The 15,887-nt window shown below is 45.6% G+C and overlaps 1 protein-coding gene across 3 annotated transcripts in view; it reads right to left on the bottom strand.

The window, feature by feature from the left end:
• The window catches only part of NSD1 (nuclear receptor binding SET domain protein 1), a 62,080-nt gene that overhangs the window by 26,057 nt on the left and 20,136 nt on the right, over nt 1-15,887 (bottom strand). For 2 of the 3 annotated variants that reach the window (XM_034066888.1, XM_034066889.1), the window contains 7 exons: nt 12,390-14,979; nt 8,908-9,029; nt 8,469-8,760; nt 6,568-6,677; nt 5,408-5,477; nt 4,986-5,104; nt 267-410 (listed from right to left, as the gene is read on the bottom strand). In XM_034066888.1, the coding sequence (XP_033922779.1) occupies nt 267-410; nt 4,986-5,104; nt 5,408-5,477; nt 6,568-6,677; nt 8,469-8,760; nt 8,908-9,029; nt 12,390-14,979 (3,447 nt within the window). The remainder of the gene's footprint in view (nt 1-266; nt 411-4,985; nt 5,105-5,407; nt 5,478-6,567; nt 6,678-8,468; nt 8,761-8,907; nt 9,030-12,389; nt 14,980-15,887) is intronic. The other variant, XM_034066890.1, reaches the window with a different exon arrangement.

Below are 15,887 nucleotides of genomic sequence, written 5' to 3' on the forward strand. Positions count from 1 at the left end.
TGCCATCCAGTTCTCGCTACCATGCATCGGCTAAAATGAATCCTATGTCGGTCACATCTCCCTAAAAATCTGTGAACTTCAGCGGGAGGGGAGTAAATTGCAGAGAAAAGGCTCAATTCAGAGAATAAAGAGTTGGCTAATTCTACAAAAGCACCTTGAGGCTACCTGGGCTTATCTGGACCAGATAAGGCCAAGCATGTTCCAGAACTTGCACAAACCCACTTTAGAGGGGTAAAGTTTCAAAGAGATTTTTTCAAGGACACTACCTGACACACATTCTCCTTGAGAGCTGCTCCTCCTCCACGCTCCCCCTGCATCTTTTTAGATGAAGGCACGCCATGGTCGTTCTCTGACCCCTCTTCATTTCCCTCTTTGGGGCTGGCAGCAGTCCCATGAACTGATGTCTCCCCCTTTAAAAAGAAATTCAGAGTCAGGGATATCGGTGGGCCCTGTCCACTTGGAAATCACAAATTCAGCCATTAAGCACATAACAGAGGTTTGGCAGTTGGTCTGTGTGTTACCCACCCTGGAGAGGACATCCCCCATACAGTTCCACCAAAAGACAAGAAAGGAAAGAACTCTTAAATTACTACAACATTAAAAAAACACACACTCAACACAATTAGTTTTCTGTGTGTAACCCCCCTCTGAGAAAAGAGTCATGGCTGAGAGAAAAAGGTATTGCCCTGCATAGGAACAAATGAGGCAGGCTGGGATAGTTTGAAGCATCCTGCATGCACTGGAAATACAAATGAAAAGCTTTCTTTATTGCAGCTGGCACCCAGCAAATGAGCCAGACATTCCCCCACTTCATCTCTGTATGTTTTACCTCCATGTAAAACATAGGCACAGAAGTACTTAAGTGCCTGTGTTAGCAAGAACCAGATGGTCAACACCAAAGTGAACAGTGCAGCAGAGCCCTCACACCACCATCCTGCCTGTGACTCTTTCATAAGCATCTGTCCTGTATGAGAATCACAGTGCTGACTGTAATATCTACAAGTGAAAGAGCATCCTGCTGGGAAGATGGGTTTCCAAAGATAAAGGCCAACCTCACCCTCATGGGCCAAGTCAATAGGCATCTCAAGGTCAAAGAACACCTTACTATGTGTTCATAGGACCTGCCCAGACACTGCTAGCTGAAGGAGAGAAACAGATATCCTAGAGTTACTACAAAATACTGCAACCGTGCCTTCTGCTTCCTAAGGACAGGCAATCGAGCTAAGAAGCACAATTCCACCAACTTCCAGGCCCCTCTGGTACAGTTTAGGCAACACATCAGTATGTGTTGCCTCGTATGCCTTAAGGGCCATTGATGCTGCACCAAAGGGATGCCTTTAGCCAAGTGCTTTGAGCAAGAACATTTTAAGGACTCTGCCATTTTTTCAATACCCAGCTCACTGCAGTTAGCTGAGTGATCTCAGTGTGCAGCTGCCAGGTCCTCCCTGGGTCACCACCAAGCCATACCGCCTGTCTGTTGCACAACTGAAAGACCTTGTGAGGAATTCAAAGAGCTGCAGGAGCAGCAGCCACAACTCTCATACTTTTCAAGCCTGCTTGGTGGCAGATATTCAGCTAACCATTATGAGGGAATTTTGCACCATTTTCCGTATGGGAAAGCATCAGTCTGAGTTGTGGTGCTACTAAAGCTTGTAAGGTAAACTGAATGCCCTCTAAATGCATTATTATCTTGCGAAAAATAAGGACATAAGGATCTCCCAAAGTTTAAAGATGGAAGAACCTGGAGCTGGTATTCTAGTCAGATAAAGATGCCTCCTTTGCCTGGTGCTTTATTTTGTTACGTGGTTTTGCTTGTTTTCCCTGAACAAAGTGGTATGTTTTATTTGGGGATATTTTAAAGCCATGTGAGCTCTGTGGAACACTGATGCTCAGGTGCACTGGCAGTATCTTAAAGCACACAATACAAAGAGAAATGTTATAAATTGCCTTTATTGAGCACAAAAAGAGCAAAGTCCCAGCTACGAACTACTGCCAGTCCAACATCCCATACAGTGTACAGCCTTTCATCTCACAGTCTCACTGGAAGGCTGGCAGTGATGCAGCCTGTGGAATATTGATAATGAGCACATACGCTGCTACCACCCTGCCACACAGCCCTGGCAAAGGGAAACGTCTCTATGGCATTGGTAAGAAGGTCATCTAAAACCACAACAGCCACCTTTGCCTCTATACACAATAGCATCTTCTCAAGCTAACTGCTATGGTACTTCTGCTCTTGCAGCTCTATTTCTGCTAGGAATTATGAGGTCTGCTGCAAGGCAATCCTCTGGCCCAAACACTTGCTTTGGCTCCTGGAATGCTGCACCAGCCACTGGTGCTCCAAGGACTGGTTACAGCTCAGGTACTCCTATTCCTACATAGGTGCTCCCTCTTCCGCTCAGCTCAGCAGTGACCTCAGGGTTGCAGGGGTCACTGTAATGAAGAACAAGAGCAGGGTTAATCAGCTACTGGAATGGGCGAACAACGTCAGCTACAGCTTCTGCTTATGTTGGGGCCCTGCTGTTACAGATACAAAGTGGTATCATCCCTCTCATGGTCCCCAAGGTCCCTGTCAGGTCAGGCAGGGTGCTGGTAAACAAGCACCACCCGTCCTGTGGTCAGTAGCAATGGCTTCCTGCTGTAGCTAGGTTTAAAAACAGTGTTTTGGAAGCAGGACATACACACACAGAGATTTGCTACAGACTGAGGTATGAGGGATTTAGAACTGGTTCATCTTTCCATCCTTCCAGCCGCTTCCTACCACGGCTGTTAGGACACCTTGGTTTGAACCCTGATAACTACATTTCACATGTCAATGTAATGGGAAACTAAAATGCATCTAATAGACATACAACAGCAACTCCCTTTTCAGATCTGAAAGGATTTGCCAGCAGCAATGCTGCCTTAACAACTGGGCCCACACTTCTCGGTGTGGCACAGCATGCTCTAGCCCTGCTCTTTCAGCCTAAACCCATCCTCTGGTTCTGCAAACAGCTGGCCAGTCTGCATGATTCACAGGCCAGGATCGTAGCCTCAATGCTCCCAGAACTGTATACAGAAGGGAACATCAGAGCTAGACAGGATGGGCAAGGCCAGACACTTGTGCTTTGTGAACAGGGAGAAGTGGATTGCCATCCAAAGCCATCACTCAAAAGACCTGTCACACTGCTCCCCTTCCTTCCTCTACCCAGCGTAAGTACTGCAAAACTACATACCTCCTACAGAGGGCACGTTTCTTATCCTGGGTCTTCTTTCAGAGCTATGTCTTGCTGCTGTATCTGGCACATCCTCAAAATGCCTGTTCTTTGACACAGCCTGACCTTGGCTCACAACCTTGACAATCATTTCAACAGCATTTTCCACTCCCTTCTCTGTCTCTTGCTGCCCTGATGTTGTAAAACTTGCACTCCTGGTTCCACAGACAAGCAAGGAGAGAAAGCTGCTTAGTTCAGCCCAGGTGGACGTGCTTTCCTATGCCCTTTTTTCCTCTGAGAGCAGGTGGATCCAAGGCTTCACTGTGCTGCATCATCAGATTGCATATATTTCTTCTAGCACCACTGTTCAGCACAAAGTGGAGTTCATTGTCTGGTGCGTGGAAAGCCACTTAACAGAGCAGCTTGGTCCAAATTCCACATGGAAGCACAATTGTGTCTCCACAGCACCCCAGTACTCACCAGTACCCATGCACTCACCTAAGCCAAGGGGTGAACACTCACCACAGTGGCTCAAGAGACAACCACAGAGAAATGGATGCTGGCAAAAGGTTCCAAACATTGCCTTTTATTTCTGGCATGGTATTCAACACAGATATCTAAGGCTGGAGGCAGTTAAGACTCCCTGGGCTTCCCCTGCAGTGAGTGGTGGGTGCAGGATTCAGAGCCATGACCTAGCTACTTTGCAGCTCTGCATCTTCCTTATAAAAGATTCAGAGAATGTGTTCTCTCTTAGTGGATACCTAACAGCAGACAGTGTTAACTGCCCCCTCCAAGCACTGGCAAAGACATTTGTACAAGCTTCTTTGACACAATTCCAGATGAGCATACTTCAACAAGAGCACTAACACCATCACAGGAAGGCTTGCAGAGCCCAGGGGTACTACCCCATTTTATCAACCCCAACAGAAACAACCTCTTCAGAAAGCAGTAGCAGCAGGGTGGTTGGCATATCTTTAAGGGGCGTGAGGTTTGTGCTCTCCTGGAAGCTGTATTACAACAACAAATAGAACAATATGTCTATAATTGGCTCCTGAAATACATACTGACTATCCTGACAGAACAGCCTGCTCCTGAACCTGGGCCACTGGAAGTGAGAAGTGATGGCGAGAGGCCCACAGGTGTCCTGCCTCTCCCAGGAAAAGTCTTGCTTCCCCTACAACTGGCTCATTCCTAAAAGGCAAAACGTGCTTGTCAGAGATATTTGTATGCCAACTCTACTGAGATGCAGTAAAAGGGAGTCACCCCATTTATCCCCTTCTGCTAGATGGCAGAATGTAATCAGAAGCTTCTGTGAGCAGTCACAGACAGGTCTATCCACCCCCTCCAATGTGCTCCTCCTTAGCTCACCCTGCCATGCAGGTACAAGCAGAAGGAGGGGTGGAAGCCTAGGGCTTGTGCATCATACTGGTGTGGGAAAGATTCCCACCACCAGCACCAGAGAAGACTTTTACAGCAGTTAGACCTTCTGAGGTGCAAAGCAAGATGCTAGGCTAACCCTGGCTCCACCAGAACAGAACACACTCTCTCCAGGAGAATCAGCTGAGCAGCAGCTTAAAAACTGAGCCCAAGTTAAGCGGTCATCACAAAATAGCTACTGAATCAAATTGGTATCTTCAGCTTCAATCCCAACTCATGCAAGTACATCAGCGGGATAACTCCCAACAGACACACCACCCAGACAAAGATGCACTGGCCTAGGCTCTGCAAAGTGCCCTGTGAAGTAGCAGACAGGTTACAGAGATGACAGTGTGTAGGAAGAGACAACAGTACCTCAGAGTGTGGGGTCTCCCCCTGCCCCTCCTCATTTCTCTCCTTCTTGGAATGCATTGCAGTAGAGGTATGGCGCTGTCTCTTCCGCTTCCGCTGCTTCTCCAAGAGTTTTTCAGAAGCTGGGATGCAATGGAAAAAAAACAGTCAAGGAAAATGCAGAAATTATTCCCTGGCTGCAGGTGCCACTGACAAGTCTGACACTCTTTTTGAGAGCTTCAGGCTGCCCTCTCTCCTGTGACCATCAGAGGACCACGAATTCACACTGGTTTTAGCTTCTTTTTCTAAGCTGCTGAACAGTATCAGTGACTCCTGAGGCAGCCCCCAGCAGGAAAGAAGAAACACTACCAACACAAAGCTTACACGAAGCTAATCAAACACTGGTAACTACCTCCTCCCACATGTCACCAACAGTCTTCACTTACCTTCTCCCAGCTCTGACAAGTGGGCTGGTGAGTAGAGTTCAGAGCTCTCGCTCTCTGAGAGGCCAGTACCCTGCAAGTACATAACAGAGTCAAGTCACCAGATGCAAATCAGAGATGCAGGTTCCTCAGCCATTCAAAGCCCTTATGAACAACTGCAACATGTAACTTATGGCTCAGATCACAAAATCATCAGTGATTAGAGACTTTACAAGAAAACATTTGTTTAGTGTGTGCGATAGATCCCACATGGAAAAGTCAGCCTCTGGGCAGGGAGAGGAATGCTGAGTCTCCTGTGTATTGTGCTCCCAAGCATCATCCACGTTTCCTGGACTCTCCCAGGAAGGCTGCTAACACCCTGTAAACTGCTGGGAAGAGAGAATCTCTGCTGGTTTTACATTTTTATGGAGCTTAAGACTGAAATACACCAGCCTCTGCATTACTGTAACCATGATAACTGTATTAAGGCTGTGCCACACAGAGAGAAAAAGGAGGAAAACAGCTATTATCAACCTTGGAAACACCAGCCACAAGTCTTACACAGGTACTCCACCTGAAATCCTTCTTGTAAGTTACTTTTTTTTCCAAACCATGTCACTGAATATTAAGTGTTTAGTGGAGAAAAGCAGGATTTTCTTTTAAAATCTGCACCAAGCACTGTATGCTACATGTAATACACCTAGAGCCTCTATCCGGCTACAAGCTCTGCACTTACGTACCACTCACCAGCTCATCTGAGAAGGTAACAAAAAAAACACTGTTCAGAGGAAATCTGATGGAAAGGGACAAAGCCTTAAGTTCAAGCTCAAGCTGCACCACAACGTAACAGTGACAGAAAGCCTCTGTGCAGAACATTTCTGCTCACACCTTCCCAGACAGCATCCAGATGACTCCTTTTCCATATAAATTAACGAAGAGAAACTATTTTACAGTCAAGACTACCCCATCCCCAGTACAAGTGGGAAGGGGCAGGGAACACCTCTATGTTCAGCAAATTTCTTCATCATAACACACCAACCAGCACCTTTGGGAAGGGTGGACCTTTGCTCTTGGGCCACAGCCAACAAAAAAACCACAGCCCATTGCACTGTGTCTCATTCAGCAGGGTCTGCTGTCCAGGCTTGTTTTCTATCTGGTTTACAAAAGAGCTGGAAGGAAAGTACCTTCTTTGGGGGAGTCCACTCCTCCTTCTTTGGCATAAAGGTAGTGTCCAAATCATTGGATTCCAAGAGCTTTTTAGTGGGCTTCCTCTGACGCTTGCTTTCGAAGTTTCCTGAAATGAAACTCTTCACATCAGATAAACACGGGTTTTCTTACCTTCAGATTAAACCATTAACCAAGTATCAGCTAACACTTCAAAACAATTGGCTTCACCCTGTCTTTGTGACCATAAGCTTCTTGGGCAGAGATGCCAATCACCTGTTTCTGTACAACTTCCAGAGAAACAGACCTCAGTCTGCCATGACCTTCAGGCATACCTCAATATGCAATACGAAAATCCACCCACAGAAGAGTCAATGCCAGCAAGTAACCCATCCTGGCAGCACAATTCAGACCACGATTTCCAATTCACTTTGATCTGGCATAAACCAGTCCTACCACTGACAAATCAGCCCTGCCTCCACTCCCACGCTACTCACACCAGGATTCATGCTGCACATAGTAAACAGGCTAAAGGACACGTTCCTGGTTAGAAGTATCTGGGAAAAAACACCTCAAACAACTTAGCTGTAACCTGCACCATTTCTTACTCAAGCTTTTTGCTGGCACTCAGAAGGTAACAAATTGCTAGACCTAGGCTCATCCACACTGATTTTGGCAACAGTATAGACTTAGAACAACCAACAAAAATGAAGCTATGAGTGCAAGACACTCCCCAGAAAACAGCCTGCTACCCATCCCACCCTGTTCATCTGCTTGCTTTATCAGCCTTGGCTGTGTCCTTTCCATGACAATGCTTATGCATCGGACACCTGATGGAGAGAACATCATGGCATCATTCTCAAAGCAAGACTCTGCCAACACAGAGCTTGGGCTCCATGTGCCCCAGACAAGAGGGAAGTTTTCTGAGTCACGCAGCCTCTGCACACTGGATGTCTGTTCCCACTACTGCACCCTGTACTGTTCTCCTGCACCTCCAGCCTGAGGTTCACATTCCCAGTTTGTCTTCCTTTAATCCTCTGCAACTTTCCATTTCCATCTGACAGCCACAAGCACCCCAAAGGCGATCCCTCCCCCCTCAAACTAACAGGCAGACCTCCCCGTGACTGTATCTTTCTGCTTGGTTTAATGTTTCTGACTGACCACAGGCCCTTTAGAACATGAACAGTGCTTCCTCCAAGTTAGCATAGCCAGGGCTTTAACTCTGGACATGCCTTTAGATGCTATCAGAGAACGAATGCACTGCAAAGTAGACCCCAATACTGACTCTCCTGGAATAGGGAAAAGCCCATCAGACCACACTCACTCTTTGTATACTGTGCCTTACTAAAAGCCAAGGCCCTGGCTTGCTGCTACCACAAGTCTCCAATAATTTCTACAGCAATTTTTCCTAGAAAGAAAGGAAAAATGTCTTCCAGAAAAAAAATGGTCTTCCAGAGGGATTTCTGTGCCACCGTTCCTGGAGTTCATCAGGAGAACAAAATGTCAGCCCATGAGATCTGCAGATTAGACTGCACATAAACCTCAGCACATTCATCCAAATGTTTTAACAGCAGCAAGAGACCTTCAAGCTAAAGAAGTGCCACTGTTTGTATGGAAAGGACTCGGAGAAGGAGCTGTGACTTTCTTCTTTTGGACAAAGCAGTATTCCCTGTCAGGACCTAAGGAAGACACGCTACAGAAAGCTATAAGAGTAAGTGTAATCATGCAGCTCCCTGGGCCACCCACTGCACTTGCCCTCTCACCCATTCTAGTACCAGCAGTGGTCATGAATGCAGCAAAGCAAAACCAAATGAACTGATCAACACCTACGAACCTTTTCACACTGACTGAAGCAACAATTTCTGCTGAACTTGTGATATTACTCATCTGTGGGAGCAGAATCACACCACCTCCCCCTTACCTGATTTCACGAATCTCTCTTCTGCATCTGGAGAAGCAGAAACTTCAGAAGCATCTGAGGAACACAGCACCAGCTCCAGAGATTCTGAAGGTCCTTCTAGAAGTTGATCAGTGGGATTAGTGGAGTGGGATCCTAGTTCTGATAAGGAGCACTCTGCTTCAAGGATGGGAGGGGACTCTTTGGTTGAAGATGGAGTTGAAACCAAAGGACTGGGCCCCCGCTGGGTAGCTCTGTCAGGACTGCACTGTGCAGGAAGACCTCCTTCAAACTCAGACCTCACCACAGAGTTCACCTAGCATAGTGAAACACGTTGGTGAAAACATTCCTCCTGCACAGCACCACACATAGCAAGAACACTCAGCCAGCAAGAATGCATCAAAAGCACACAAACCAGAGTCCCAGAGCAATAACCATGAAGGGCACTTTGGCCTTCACCCACCTTTTGCGCTTGCTCCTGGCCCTTCTTTGATTTTTTCTTGGGTGCAAATAAGTGATCATATTCTTCTGCATATTCCAGAAGCCGTTTACTTGGCTTTCTAAGGCGTTTCCTCTCTGAATGTACTAAGAAAAAGGAAAGCAGCTTCAAGACTTTGTTTCTGAGATGATCATAAGACAAAATGATCCTCATGATCTCTAAATACTCGTTGTCTCTGCCCTCCCTTCCAGGGGATCCATGTGGGAAGAACCCTGGTACTGGTTTCACTTGATACAGCCTTATAATTTTTGAGCTTTCTATTTTCCACAACCCTGAGATGGCAGGTGGGATTTTTAATGACCTAAGGGACTTCACACCGTTCAGATAAGAAAGCAAAAAACAGGTATCCGAGAGGCTCCTGGTATTTCACCCACCATCTCCCTAAACAAACTACATCCAACCTTCTTGCAGGACTTTTACCGAAACCTAAGACCATTAGCAACCCAAGACTCATCATGTTCCTTTGCTGTTAACCCAAACTCCTTTGTTAACCCAAACTTAGAGCAGGGACACAGGAAAGCACTGTTTTCCCATCCCACAGTTCAGTCACTACTTTCACTCGTAACACATGAGCCTAACTCCTTCCCTTCCCCTCCTCCTTTATATACTAGAAGAGGCTTGTATTCCCCATCTGCTGCTGCCAGCCCAGTTATTGCCTTTGCTTCCCAACAATAGATTCCTCAATGAGATCAGGGAGCAAACAGTCCTTGCCAGCAATTGAAAGCTCTTCAGGGCTCTCGCATCTGAATTTACACAATGATGCACCACTGCAAAGGAAAACCAGTAGCAGGTATTTATTTCCTCAACACAAACCTAACCACCCATGCTGCACCATGTCAACAACCCAGCACACAGCAAGCTCCAGAAAGAGAGCCCCGATGCTCTATGTCACTGCTACTCAGCAAGCTGCAAAAGAAAGATGATGCAAATTTATGTCTTTTCCTCACATCCTGAAATACCTCTGACTTTCCTTCTGTTTTCTATTGTCAAAAGATTTCTTCTACTCACAAAAACATTTGTGGTCTCTCCTGGAAGTTTAGGAACAAACAGTAAATATTCTCTTTGCTTCTTTTCACATGTAGGAGGTGTGGCTTTTTCATCTTTAAAACAGAAGGATTTTATACCAAAGCATTCCAGTGTAACACTTCAGAACAGGGATGTTGGCCGAGAGTGCTACACTTTATTGTGGCTTTGTGGTTAAACAAGCACGTAGAAGTCAAACTTGGCCAAAAGAGAAGGAACAACCTTCTCAAACACAGCTATTTTCAACCTCTATTAACGCTCTGCACAGGTAGCTGGGTGAAATACACATTTCACATAACACAACTATAGGATGAGGATCCTCACTGGGAAACTATTTGGAGCCCTGCAGCCATGCAGCAGAGCACACTGCACTGCGCCAGGAGGGCTGGCTTAGCTGCCTTTTTCTCCCAAAGCAAGTCATGTACAAGAATCCCAAGTACAGTCTGACAGGCACTGCCAGATCACACACCTGACAGAACCATTAGTTATAAAAATGGTTGACATCAGTGAATTTGACCAAATTTTCACTTCTGCCTGATTTGCACTAAATCATACTGCAAATTTTGTACCAAAAATATGCCAAATGTCACTATTCAGCTATGATGATGAAGTCATAGTTTGAGCTTAGTGGAAATTAGACAGTTGTAACTGCAATCTGTTGCGATTTCTTACACTGACACTCTGCCTGCTGCAGACAAGGATTAGCCACGTCTTCTCAAAGCACTGGCAGAGTAAGTGTCTTCTGTAAGCTGCAGTTAGTCTGACTTCCAGCATTGTTCTCTCTACTATGTAACTGACCTTGTCTGATAGAAAAGGAAGACTGGTTTCCACAAACAGGCTTTTCACAGCATTAGAGATTTACTCACTCCCACCAGCACACTGGGGATGTTACCACAGTCCAGACAGCTCCTCACACATCTCCAGTGCCTCCCTATGGCACATGTGTATTGGTAAGTTTCAGATGTGCTTCAAGGCTCATGTGCTATTTGGAGCAGGGAATTAGGTTGCACTGCAGCTGATCTGCCACTTCTGCAAGCAAACCCAAGCCCTCACTGTCACTGCATCCCTTCATGCAGCACCAGGACAGCTCTGTGCTGATCTCCACCAATGCCACCTTACCCAAGAGCCTGCTCCTTCCTCTCCTAACATTACTACTTCTTAGCAGTTCTTCTCTGTCTCTCTCTGAAGACATGCATCTTCACCTCATACAGCAACATTCCAGGGAACCTTCAATAATGAAACCACCATGAAGCTATGAGAGCCTGGCTGCATCTTGGTGCAAATGAGGAACTCACTCCCTTCAGTGGGCTGTGACACTCCTGTGGCAGAGCCCTGACAGCCCCACAGCAATGTGCATCCTCTCACCTGCTCTGTGAAGATTTAAATTCATAAGACCACACAGCCACAGCAGGCAGGGAATGATTAAACTGGTCATGACTTCAAACCAGAATTTCTACCCCATGTGTTACACCCTATGGGCTCATTTTCTGTGCTTGCTGTGACTTGCCTTGGGCAGGTTGTACAACTGCTATGCCAGCAGCTGCCTTTTCCACACCAAAATAGAGGTGCAGGCAACCTCCTACAACCACTAATAGCAAAATGCACACACCAAAATGTGCACTGAGGGAACACCTAAGTGACAGAAAGCACACAGGTTCAAAATCCCATCAAGTCGTATTAATTCATGCTATTACAACCAGATTAGAGCCATTTAGTTTAGTGAAATCTATATAAAATATTCATCTTATTCTTGTTCTGCTGCACCTGTTCCTTGCACACACACACACCCGTTGGCATTTTGTTTGTTTTGAGGGTCATCATCAGAAGCCTCCTCCTTCCTAGGTCATTTCCCTTCTGCCTTCTGCCTGCCTCCAGCCCAGCCTCCCTGAAACTTTCCCTTCTTCTTCCATTCTCCAGTCAGGCAGCCACACCAGAGCTGTGAAGTAGGCAATTTGCAGGGCTCCCCAATTCATTATTAGCAGATAAAATTCCACACTAAAACACCAAAAATCCTACAAAACAAACCAGTCAGAGCAGCCACTGAGGCTGTTTCCCAACACTTTCTAGCACTGACCTATCAGCTAACACCAAGCACATGATTCTAAGGAACACGTTATAAACATATAAACTTAAAAGAAATCCCAAATCTGGAGGGATGCTTATTTCACCTTGCACTGTGGAGGAACTAATAATTTGTAATGTACTTAAGCTTTCTGATGGAAATAAGCTAAGCAAAATCCCATAATTGCTCTGCCTTCTTCGTTCTCCGTGCTTACAGAGAACCCCAAACCAACATACCACTCTTTCTTCTGCTCAGAAAATGTTCATCTCCAAACAGTCCCAAGTTCCATAACTTATGCTTTAAATGAGAAAGTATTAAATGTATACAAATACACACTCTGGTGCAAGTCCAGCTCCCTTACCTTGTGCAGAGAATTCAGACTGGGGAGCAAAGTTGCCAAGCTCTGTTTCTGAGTCCATCACACTGTTGTTTGGCTTACCACATACATTCAAACGTTTCTCAGCTAAGTCTAAATGATTCTTACAGTCCTGATCTGCAAGGTCTCCCTCAAGCACCTTTGTATGAGGGGAATGCCTACGAACCAAGCACTCATTTCCCTTCCGTGAAAAGCCACGAGAATTCAGGCCAAAGGCACTCTCCAAGTTTCCTTGTTCCCTAGATCTACTGGTGTGCTTATTAGATCTAGCACTGCTTTGGTTAAAACGCTGCCATCGCTTTTTGGGTGCTACGTGATTTACATCATTAGACTCATCACCAAGAGAGCTCTCACTATTTGCCTCTGAATCCAAGTCTGGACTCTCCCCATTTGCAGTAGAAATGCAGCTCTCAATATTTCTACCAGCTTCAGGTCTCCTTCCAATACGACCTAAATTGTCATCAGATAAACAGGCAGAGTCTTCATCAGTTGAATGTTCTGTTAAACCAATAGACTCTGTTGACTGTTTCCTCTCAGTATCTTCTGCTCCATTACCTAGAGGACTGGTAACCGAACCGTGAACGTGGAATGCACGTTCTCCTGAACCTCTGGATAACCGACTTAGTAACTTACTTGGCCCTCCTGGTTTTAAGTCCTTTCTGTTTGAAACCGTTTTATCGCCAAGCTTTGATGACTGCTTAGATTTTGAACAGTTGCGTTTGGACACACAATTGGTGCCTTTTGTCCCCGAAACAGCAGTACTCGTGGGCTCCCTTTTACCAGCACCAATCCCCGTCAACTTGGTTGGAGGATTGCGTGAAAATGAGGAGTTGCTTAGAGCGGAGTTTGGATTTACTGTTTCCTGGACACAATCTCCATTTTTTTCAATTTTATATGAGGGACCTACAATAGACAAGGACTTCAGACCACTCGCAGAATTGCTTCCAGAACCATCAGCTGTGCTGGTATTTCGAAATGGAACTATATTTTGACCAGTCATCAGTTGCTGCTCTTTTGTCTTACTGTCATGCATATCCTTCAACATCATTAACAAGGTGCTGAATTTGTAATCTGGCTCAATAGGCAAACGACCATGACCAGAGGCAGAAGAGAAAAGTAAAGGTACTGAGGCCTTTGGAGTGCCAGAGTCACTGGCATCATCGTTCATGGACCGGTAAGACAGCTCCTTCAGCTCTGACAAGACGTGTTTTACCACGGCTGTTTCTATTTCAGCAGAATCCCTGGGTTTCTCATGCGTGTTGTTTAACAGTTTCTGAGCATCAACTTTTCCACCACTCTGAAGAGAATCTCTCTGAAGGCCAGAGAAACCTTTGGTATCAGAAGAGCAGCGATTCACACCACCCTCCTCTTCTGCAAGAGGAGGCTCCAACTCAGCAACCTTTTCTTTATGTTTGCATTTTATACTCCTGATTCGGGACAGTTTCGTGCTTTTCGGTTTTAAGATTGCTTGATTTTCAACAGCAGGCCAGGAGCTGTCCTTGGAAACACTTTGGGGAGTAGTGTGCTTGTTTGCTGGGGAAAGATTGTCATTTCTCGCATCTGAAGAGCACTCAAGAGCTGTCAATGACATCTCAGCATCAGAGAAGCCCACTTCAAGCTCCCCATCTGCAAATTCAGCATCAAGTCTGCTGATTACTGAACCTCCCAGAGATTTGCGGTCTCTGTACGACTTCTTCCTGGCCCTTCTGTTGCTCTTCTGAGAAAGATACATGGAAAGCTTGATGTTTCCACTTGACGTCATAGGAAATTCCTTCTCCATCTTATCTGAAGAATCACTAACTTCAAGAGCACTAGAAGCTCTCTCTGAACTTTGGTCCATGGTATCTACGTCACTGTTCCCACCATCTGAGAGGGAAGAGGATGAATCAGACTCAGTTTGCTTTTTCTCAATACCAGCATCAGATGCAGAATAGTGTATCTGTAATTTGGAACTGCACAAAATGCCCAGGGAACTCTTTTCCCTCTCCAAAGATGCACTTGAAAACAAATCTCCTTGGAGATTGTTCTTCAGAGCATCACTTTTACGATTCTCATAGTCCGGTTTCAAAGCAGTCTTTTCAAAACGTCTTTCTCCAAAGGAGGAAAGCAAATTATTCTCCCTGGTGCTACTGGAGCCTGTTAAACTGTTGGCAATCCGGCGAAGCTCATGAGACGCATGTTTGTCTGGTAGGTCCCCAATCATCATGTTTCGAACTAAGCTGTCTGTTGTTTTCTCTTTGAGTTCTCCAGCAGATCCTTCCCCTCTTGCACCACTCTTTTTTACTCTAGTCCTTTTTCTGCTGTCAGAGCTTTTTTTCATGTGTGGCTTAATGTGCAATTTTCCTTTTTCCCTGGCTGGGTGTCTGGAGTCTAAAGTCAAGGACTTAAAACAGCCATTGAGCTGCCTGTCACCTTCCGCTCCAGGGCCATTGGTATAATATTCCAACTGCACTTCCTTCTCGCTGTCCAGCTCACTGGAGTTCTGGCTGGACTTCTGATCTTCTGGCCCTCCAAGAAGAATGTCTTCTGCCTGTCCAACACTGCTCTCCCATTTAGCCATAAATCTTTGAGGAACCTTCAAATTAGAGGAGACAAAAAGAGAAAGAAAACCAATTTGAGTGCGTAAGCAACAAGATAAAAGTGAGATCAAGGTACACAAGGCACAGAACAGAGTGACAGCCCTGCATTTTGCATCTTTAAGACAATCACATGGATTCCCAGCCTATGCCTTGCAGACACAGAAAATACTGCTCCTGCACAAGCATCCTGCACTCCTGCTGAGCCTAAGAAAAATCCCTGTGCATTTCCAAACCAGCAAAAAGGTCCCTGCAAGCCAGATGTCCTGGCATCCCAGCACACCCTGAACACAACAGCCTGCAAAGAGGAATGCGTATGGTATGGATCCCTGGCACAGAAACACAAAGCAACAGCCAACAAGCTTCTCAAGGCAAATGCACCATAATTTTCCCCAGAACACTGGAGCAGACATCTTTGCTTTGCTCGTTCTTGATTGTGCCTGCACCCCTTGAACTCAGCGCACTCTATCTTCCCTCTCCATCAACTCACCCTGGTACAAACACAAGATCTACACACAGAGTCAAAATGTGCTCTTATCAAATTCAAGATGTCCATTACTGAGAAGTCTCCCAGCTTTAACTCTTTACCTTTTAGTATAGAATAAAAAGCATTCTGCATACTCTACAAGAATTTCCGCTAATACGAAACCAGCAAGAAACTTGTTTCTTGTTTATATGTGTAGGTTTTGGCTGCACAACAGCAAATCAAAGGCTTCACAACTGCTCCCAAAATCAAAACCAATTCCAAGGCATGAGGAACAGCCCAGATTTCTGACACTTTTCCTTAAAAAAAAAACAAACCCACACCAACAAAATTGCATCTTGGCAAATTAAAAATGTTTTATGGAGCCTGATAGCAAACCAAGCCAAAACCTCTCAGCTTTGTATCAGATCCTGGCTTCCAGGA

Source organism: Melopsittacus undulatus, chromosome 10, assembly GCF_012275295.1.
Source record: "Melopsittacus undulatus isolate bMelUnd1 chromosome 10, bMelUnd1.mat.Z, whole genome shotgun sequence".
NCBI lineage: Eukaryota > Metazoa > Chordata > Aves > Psittaciformes > Psittaculidae > Melopsittacus > Melopsittacus undulatus.